This window comes from Populus trichocarpa, chromosome 15, assembly GCF_000002775.5.
Source record: "Populus trichocarpa isolate Nisqually-1 chromosome 15, P.trichocarpa_v4.1, whole genome shotgun sequence".
In the NCBI taxonomy this organism is placed as follows: Eukaryota; Viridiplantae; Streptophyta; class Magnoliopsida; order Malpighiales; family Salicaceae; genus Populus; species Populus trichocarpa.
This window is the reverse complement of record NC_037299.2, coordinates 10,978,119-10,987,283: the sequence shown is the minus strand read 5'-3', so window position 1 is coordinate 10,987,283 and position 9,165 is coordinate 10,978,119. Positions and strand designations below refer to the sequence as shown.

General features: G+C 37.2%; 1 protein-coding gene and 1 pseudogene across 1 annotated transcript; both read left to right on the top strand.

Moving 5' to 3' along the window:
• On the top strand, positions 1-5,229 carry LOC7453808 (quinolinate synthase, chloroplastic). The gene is made up of 7 exons (XM_024586783.2): positions 1-865; positions 1,438-1,722; positions 1,952-2,170; positions 2,289-2,468; positions 3,519-4,028; positions 4,504-4,665; positions 4,754-5,229. Exons 1-7 carry the CDS (start codon positions 122-124, stop codon positions 4,826-4,828), a joined length of 2,175 nt encoding a protein of 724 aa, XP_024442551.1. The 5' UTR covers positions 1-121; the 3' UTR covers positions 4,829-5,229.
• Positions 5,230-5,907: 678 nt separating this feature from the next.
• On the top strand, positions 5,908-8,976 carry LOC7457782 (manganese-dependent ADP-ribose/CDP-alcohol diphosphatase-like; annotated as a pseudogene).
• Positions 8,977-9,165: the final 189 nt, after the last annotated feature.

The following is a 9,165-nucleotide window of genomic DNA, read 5'->3' as shown; positions in this document are numbered from 1 at the left end:
CTCTCTCTTCCTGACCTTGCATTAATAGAAGGCTCTCCCTTATTCTGCTTTCCATAGTCTCCATCCCTCTTCCCAACGCGCACACACTTTTTAAGAAGCCGCCACCACCAAAGAAACCACCATGGACTCCTCCACGACAGCAACAATCTCCTCCCTAAAAACGACCATCTCTCCCAACCCTAGCCCTAACCGCACCAAGAAAACCCCTACTTTTCATTACAAGAAAACCAAACCCCCTTCTTTCTCCACCTTCAAATCTGTTAAATGCATCCACTCACCTCCTCCAAATCCAAAACCCTCAAATTCCTCACCTTTCATCTGCACAGCAGTCACCTTCTCTCCCTCACAGATAACTGAGCTTGTCCCAAGTAAGCTTCACCATTTAATAACCGAATTCCAGTCCCTCTCTCAACCAGTCGACCGTGTTAAACGCCTCCTCCACTATGCAACCTTCCTCTCTCCACTACCAGACTCTTATCGGGTTGATTCGAACCGGGTCATGGGCTGCACTGCCCAGGTCTGGTTGGAGGCACAGCTAGACCAATATGGGAAGATGAGGTTTTGGGCAGATAGTGATTCAGAGATTACAAGAGGGTTTTGTGCTTGTTTAATTTGGGTGCTTGATGGGGCGGTGCCAGAGGAGGTTTTGAAGGTGACAACAGAGGATTTGACAGCTTTGAACGTTGGGTTGCCTGTTGGAGCGAGGTCGAGAGTGAATACTTGGCATAATGTTTTGGTTAGTATGCAAAAGAGAGCGAGGATGTTAGTGGCTGAAAGAGATGGGAAGAAGGATTTCGATCCGTTTCCATCTTTGGTTGTTAGTTCAGATGGGATTCAGGCGAAGGGGAGTTATGCTGAGGCCCAGGTTAGGATCAAAGTTTTCAAATTTCCTTCGTATTGATTGGATTAGATGAAATAAAAGAATGCAAATTTGATGTTGAATTGGACAGATGAGGCTAGGATTATAAAAAAAAAAAAAAAGCACTGAAGAGATCAGTAGAATACATTTTACACATGTTAGAGATTGCTTGTAGGTCTTTTTTTTGTTTTGTTTGTAGGTCTTGGAGATTGAATTTTGAGATGATATTTTTGAGGTTCTGTTATTAATTTTTTCTTGGAAAATTCTATTTCATGTTTAATAAAGGCTAATGATTTTCCTTTTTTTTTTTTGGTTCTTAATTGTTATCATAAATCCTCTGTTTTTTCCTCTTTTGGGTGAGATCACATTCTTCCGGGCCTGTGGTGTTCTTTTGTAGGCGATAGACATTTACATTAGAGACGTGTCTGCATTTCTATTCCGGATTAGCAATTGGGAGGGTGGGCAAGGAGATTATAATGATGTTTTAAAATGATTTAACTGTATTTGTTGTTTATGTTACTGGTGATAAACTTTATGTCTTTATTAAAATCCTAAGTTTTATTTTAGTTTAATTGCAGGCAAGATATTTGTTCCCAGATGAGTCTAAGGTTCAAGAGCTTGTAAAGGAGCTAAAGGAGAAGAAAATTGGTGTCGTTGCTCATTTTTACATGGATCCTGAAGTTCAAGGTGTCTTGACTGCTGCACAGAAGCACTGGCCTCACATCCACATATCTGATTCATTGGTCATGGCAGATAGTGCTGTTAAGATGGCTGAAGCTGGATGCAAATTCATTACTGTTTTGGGTGTAGATTTTATGTCAGAAAATGTGCGTGCAATCCTTGATCAAGCTGGCTTTGGAGAGGTATATCATTCTCGTTGCGCATTATAATTGTGTCAGTGTCTTGTCCTTTTCTATTTCTCTTACTGGTATGAAGCACCCTTTGTCAGTGTTTGATATAGAGGATGGTGCATAAAATGAAGTATGTTAATGTATTAGATTTTCAACATCGTGTCAACCTTTTGAATTTTGTACACAGAATTATGGATGAAATGAAATTTGTTGTCTCCATGTACGGTTAATTCTACTGCAGGTTGGCGTGTACAGGATGTCAAATGAGCGCATTGGTTGTTCTTTAGCAGATGCTGCGTCTACTCCTGCTTATATGAGTTATCTTGGGGCTGCCTCTGGGTCTCCTCCATCCTTGCATGTTATCTACATTAACACTTCACTTGAGACGAAAGCTTATGCTCATGAGCTTGTGCCTACAATCACTTGTACTTCTTCAAATGTTGTGCAAACTATCCTTCAGGTTAGTAGTTGCTATGACAGTGCTTTTACCTTTTGAATCTTTTAATGTGGTGTGAAGCACCTAAAAAGGTCACCTTTGTTTTTTTTCTGTTTTTTTCTCCTGTCCCCTTCATCCACAGGCTTCTGCTCAAATTCCAGATTTAAACATATGGTATGGGCCTGATTCATACATGGGTGCCAATATTGCAAAATTGTTCCAGCAGATGACAATGATGTCTGATGAAGAAATTGCCGAGATACATCCAGCACATAATGGAGATTCCATTAGATCACTGCTTCCTCGTTTACACTATTATCAGGTAATCTTTCATTTTGATTCATGAAGAAGCTAAAATACAATGGAGTTGACTTTTGGATTTTTTGTCTGTAATGAAGCTACATGTCATGCATTTAGAGAAGCCTGGTTTTTGCAGTTGTTTTGTTTGTGAATCATTGCACAAGTTTCCTTGTTAAAATGGGAAAGCAAGTTGAAGATGACTGCCAATACATGGAGCAGTTTATTGTTTTTTTGTTTTTTTTTTTATCCACTGGAGGATAGCCCTTTCCATTCCTTAAATTCCCATCCATGCCTCCCAAAATTTGAATCTGAAACCCCCTACTGGAAGTCCCAAGCGTTTACCGCTGGGGCATCCCCTTGAGGACATAAATGAAGCAGCTCAGTTTGTATTACAAAATGGGATTGTTGCTGAAAGCTGTATTTATGATGTACATCATGCAATCATCATTTGGTTATATGTTAAGCAATTTTTCCCACCTTTTGTTGGCATGAGAAATATTTCTGTCTACAACATTGCAGATGGAGGCCTAAGTTTAGAATGTGGCAGTCATTAACTTTTCCTTTTTTTATCCTCTTCACATTATCAAAATTTGTGGGATTTTGGAATGCTGAAATGCAGGGGCTTACTTTTTCGCAACATTGTAATGCAACATGAAGGGGAGCTCATTGAAACATCCTTTAAATTGGGCATCAATCGCTATTCCCTCTTTAGGTTACTCTAATGTTTACAGTTTGAGGCCAGAGTCACAGATCCTCTTGACTTTGACAGGAGGCAGACAATGACACTTGCTCATGCTACCATGTTTCCTTATGATTTGTCATGTTTTCATCCTTTTCTATCAATAATGTTAGTTTGGCATCATTCTTGCCCTTGGAAGGCTGTCTCTGCAATTTTATAATTGTATTTACTGCAACATCTTTTTAGCTTATTATCTATATTTTTTTGCACGTAGCTGATTATCACAAATATAATATTTCGCTTCTATCTTTATTTTCTCCTGCATTTGTGGATTAATGCCCTCTAACCACCTGGTTTCCAATATTTTCTGATAGAATGCTGTTTTTTTATCAGGATGGAACATGTATTGTTCATCATCTATTTGGACATGAAGTTGTGGAGAAAATAAATGACATGTACTGTGATGCTTTCTTAACTGCTCATCTTGAGGTCCCTGGAGAAATGTTTTCCCTGGCGATGGAAGCAAAGAGAAGAGGAATGGGAGTAGTGGGTTCCACTCAAAATATATTAGATTTTATAAAGCAGAGGGTACAAGAGGCTCTGGATAGAGATGTCAATGATCACCTCCGGTTTGTGTTAGGAACTGAATCAGGAATGGTTACTTCAATTGTTGCAGCAGTTCGTCATTTGTTAGGTTCTACAAAGTCTTCTGAGAAAGCAAAAGTGAATGTTGAAATTGTCTTTCCAGTCTCATCAGATGCAATAACAAGAACATCAACAAATTCGACCTCAGGCCTAAATTCAGTTAAAGTTGGTGACATCATATTGCCTGTTATACCTGGAGCTGCTAGCGGGGAGGGATGCTCTATTCATGGTGGCTGTGCATCCTGTCCATACATGAAGGTTAGTATATTCTTAGTAGCACACTGTCTGCATTGGTTTATTTGCTTTGTTCTATAATCAAATCCATCAGTCCTGAGTCCTGGCTGCTGTCTGTCTCAGTTACATGCACTCACAATACTATTGCAGATAATTGTATATCTTAAACTACTCTGTTGCCAAGGTCCCCACACCAATGTGCTACTCACACATCTGAAATGCTTCCTTCCATGCTGGAAGTCAGGAAATATCTTTGTTTATCCCAAATTATCCTCGGGATTGCCCTAGTGAATCAATTGCTGAAGATTCAACCTGCATTTGTGTCACATTTTACATGGTCTGACTGGCTTCTCTAATGTTAATTTTGCTATAATTCTTGAGGCATGTGAACAAGCATGACTGGGTGAAAGCTGCCTTCTGGTTTTTTACTTGAGCTGTAAAGTCTTTTAAATTTATACCTTGGTTATGCTGCTTATTTGGTTTTACTATGATCTACCAGATGAATTCTCTTAATTCACTTCTAAAAGTTTGCCATCACCTGCCTGGCGAGAAAAATAAAGTTGCAGCATATGAAGCTGCACGATTTAAATTGCGAACTCCAAATGGAAAATCAATTGCAGATGTTGGTTGTGAACCGATATTGCACATGAGACACTTCCAGGTTGGCTTAACAGTATTGTCAATCTCTCGTTTCATTGTTATAAGGTGTTTGGGCTCTAAGACTCATCTTCCTTTGATTCACTTTGTAGGCTACAAAGGAACTTCCAGATAAGCTTGTTTATCAGGCTCTCTATCCAGACAGCAATGGGAGGTCAATATCATAAAGTTGAACAAATCCACCTCGTAAAAGTGGAGGTGATGTTGATTTATAGAGAAACCCGGAAATACAAGAGATTCTAAACATGAGGGTCTTGCTATACAGATGAAGTTTTTTTGGGGTCAGGATCCTGTACAACTCCGTTATTCACAGCTCCTCTCATCTCTTTCCCACCATTTGATGCATGCTTCTGTAATACTAGAATCATCACTTTCTACTTCTTTCATTATAGCTCACTGTTGGATTACAGGAAATCAAATAAGATTTCAATTCAAGATCTCCTTTTACATCTCATACAGCTTTAGTGCAAGTTTATAGGAACTCGAAATGAAATTGCAATTTAAGCCTCTTTGTTGTAATGCTCCTGCCCTTCTGACCACACGACATAAAATTCAGTGTTCATTCTAATTTTTTTTACTCTAAATTCTTAGTATGTTCATGAGCTATATTTTCATGTCCATGATCATGAACTCGGCTTCTCATCAGGAAGTGTGATTGAATAAAATATTAGATGGAACTTTCGGCCCAGATTATCTGATATATATATTAACAAGCGATGATGTGTTTGTTATTTCTTGATAAAAAAAATTATATAGAAAACAGACATTTCTCTAAGACATTTATTTTATGTATCAAGAAATAACAAACACGTCATCGCTTGTTAATATATGGAATTTTTTTATTCATTTTGTTGTACGTAGAGAAATGTTGGGGCTTTTCTTTTCGGCTTATTTTTTCTTGTTTACAGCTCCCTTTTAGCATTGTGTCTACCAGAAATGTTTGGATATTTGGAGAGAATCTCAATGTGTAGAATAACTTTTCTACCAATTATTTCTGGTAGACACAATGAGAATCTCTCCATATGTCATTTTTTATATATATAAAAAAATAAAATTAAAATAAATAATGCGGAAAATAAATGGATATTTATATATTTTTTTGGTCGATGAAACGTTAACATATATAATATTTTATCAATAATAATTAACTAATAATATTTTATCAATAGTAATTAACTAATAAAATAATAGTATGTGATATTGAAAAAAAAAATCTAAAATCTCCTACAAACTTTTATAAATAAAGGCTCTTATCCTATATGTCTTATCCTATATAAGAGAGAGAAGAAAAAAAATAAGTTCTGGGTTTATCTCAAGTCAGTAGATGTTGTTTGTATTGGATCACATAGAGCAGATTATTGTGATTGGGTTCTGTGGGTAATTGGGTTAATCCAGTATGGCATAATTGTTTTTTTATTTATTATTTTATCTGGGTTTTCAGTGTACTTTATGGTTGGTTAGAATTCTCATATGAGTGGCATCATATTTGAGTCCCAAATCTGCACTAGATTCTTTTTGGGTATTGGAAAAAGAATGGATTTTTAGTGAGATTTTCTAGTATCTAATAAATTTCCTTAAGAGTTTTTGTATAAATCCTGTTATTGGAGTAGGTAATGCAGGTGATTTTGTTTTTCTATAACTCCTGTTATTGGAAAAGATTGTTTGTTTCATCAGTAGCCTTAACCGTAAAACATTGCAAGTCCTCCAATTGTTTACTACTAGCCTTAGCTAGAGGATAAATTCAATGGTTTCTTATGGAACACTTCCAGTTAAAACTCTATTATTATATTGTTGTTCTTCTTCTTTTTGTTTGCTTGCTTGTTTATATATCAACTTGTGTTAGATCCTGCATCATGCAGAGTGCAGTAACTAAGAATCGGCTCCTCTTCGTCAAAGGATTAATCTCCTTGATCTGTTTACATTAATTGTTTAGGTGTGGGTTTTCTCCCCCGATATTTGAGAACTATGACCAAGATGTAGTTCTCCCCCAATAATGACTGATTATAGCATATTAGGGTTGTGTTCAAAGGTTAGGAAAAGGTATGTGCTTGCTGTAATGTGTGTCGTTAGAAATGGGTGGCAAATTACAAGATAATCAGCAGTTTTTCCTCAACATGAACTTTTCATTATACACAATAAGAGTGAATTCATTGAGAACCAGCTGGTTGTTCTAGAGTTCATAAAATTGTGTTCTCAGAGAGCATTTTGCATTTCCAATAAAAGTAGTGTAGGTTTTTTTTTTTTTTTGAAGAAGAATATAATGTTCCTTCATTCCTGATATAAGCATTTGAATTCCCTACAAAGAAAAATATGTTGTATGTATGCCCACCTATTGTGTTTTAGACTTTTAGGTATATGATGTTCTGTATCCAATGGAATTGACTTCTTTCCATTAACATGAATCTCTAGAGAAAAGTCCTTGATTGGATTATTATTGATTTTACAATATTTTCCATTATTTTGTTTATATTGAACTTTGTCTATGTAGTCATATTTTCCATTTGCAACGGGAATAATGATCCATGCTGACCCTCACAGTTTTTTTTCGTTTTTAATTCTTAGTTCTGCATTCCTAAGAATCTTTAAAGCAGAAGTCTGTGTTTTTGCTGAATTTCATAAGTTTCAAGTGCGTTGCCTGGTCCTGTAAAAATCTTTTGTTTTGAGTTCTAATGAGCAAAAGAAGAAAAAAACGAAAAGGAAAAAATCAGTGGAAGTTCACTTCTCTATTGTCTGTGATATACCCAATTGCCTTAAAATGACCACAATTGTGGACTCATAAATCATAGGTTCTTGTATGCACATCTATGATGGTTGAATTCTTTCGCTTTTTTACCTTTGGGAATTCTTGTAGGGATAGAATTAATCCTCAATATATACTAATCATGCCTTTTTCTTTGTAAATACAGCATAAAAGTTCATGGATAGGGTGCATATATAGCATCTGGTTTGATGGTTGACCACCTACCCGAAAGTATATTCTAAGTCTGCATCATTTATTCCCGTGGAAAACACATGCACTGCAACCATGATGAGTAGCACATTGACTCTGAGATCCCTCCTTACCCATGCTGATTCCTTTATCTTGTGATCAGTTTCTTGGAGGACCTTGGCTGATGATAATTCATCTTTTCCTCTGACAGGTATTTTGTCCTGGCAACGCAATGGGATCAACAATTGTATTGGTAAGCTCACCTGGGAAGCAACCTCTTTTCTCATTTGGTGTAATCTCTGATGTCCAGTATGCTGACATTCCTGATGGTCATTCATTCATTGTTGTTCCCCGGTATTATCGATATAGCATTCGTGTACTGCAAAGGGCAGTAAAAAAGTGGAATAACCACCAGAATCTTAACTTTGTGATCAACTTCGGGGATATTGTGGATGGGAAATGTCCGCCGGACCAGTCTCTAGATGTTGTAAAGAAAGTAAATAATGAATTTCAGAAATTCAATGGTCCTGTTTTTCACTTGATCGGCAATCACTGCCTCTATAATCTTCCCCGTGACAAATTACTACCATTGTTGAAGATTCCAGGTCTCAATGGCCATGCCTACTATGATTTTTTCACCTGGTCCAGAGCACAGAATAGTCGTACTGGATGGCTATGATATCAGTGCCATTGGATGGCCTCGAGGTCATCCTAAAACCCTACAAGCATTGGAATTTCTAGGGAAGAAGAACCCAAATTCAGATAAAAACAGCCCAGCAGTGAGAGGAGGTTTGTGATGTTCAATGGAGCTGTTGGGAGAGAGCAACTTGAATGGTTAGATGGCATCCTCCAGGATGCAACAAAGCTGAAGCAGAAAGTGATCGTCTGTTGTCATCTGCCTTTGGATCTTTGTGCCTCATCTCAAGAAGCACTTCTTTGGAACTATGATGAAGCAATGAACGTAATCCACCAGTACAATTGTGTCAAGGCATGCCTTTCTGGACACGATCGCAAAGGTGGGCATTCAACTGATTCCCATGGAATACACCATAGGTCCTTCGAAGCAGCCTTAGAGGGTCCTCCTGGCACAGATGCATTTCGGCATATTGATGTTTATGACAACAGGTTACTGCTTTGTGGTACAGATCGGATGCAGGGCACTGAAATGAGCTTTAATCCTTGAGCAGACTTGAGAGAATATCAGTAAATTAAAATTTCTTTGGTAAAATTGCCATTCATGTCTACATTATATTTTTCGTCCGAGGATTCTTTTTTTTCATATAATGACCGTTAAATAGCTCACTAGCAAAGTTTCTTTGCTTGTCATAGTCAATGGGATCACCATCATCCACCATCTTAATCTCAATGAAATGATTTGGAAGTCAATGGTTCTCTTACAGCTAATTTTGATGAGATGGTTCTTACAAAATCTGAAGACTTCTTTAGATAGAAAAATTCAGCTGACTTAATTTGGAGACCATGATTCCCATTTACTAACACATCACACATTGATCGAAGACAGATAAAACTAGCTTTCATTCAGTTTCTTCATCAAACTATCCATCTCACATGTCA

Bases quoted from the DNA above. Each gene is read 5' to 3' on its own strand.
- LOC7453808 (XM_024586783.2), top strand. From the start codon at position 122: ATGGACTCCTCCACGACAGCAACAATCTCCTCCCTAAAAACGACCATC. The intron at 2,171-2,288 runs GTTAGTAGTTGC...CTTCATCCACAG, and splicing joins TTGTGCAAACTATCCTTCAG to GCTTCTGCTCAAATTCCAGA. The intron at 2,469-3,518 runs GTAATCTTTCAT...TTTTTTTATCAG, and splicing joins CTCGTTTACACTATTATCAG to GATGGAACATGTATTGTTCA.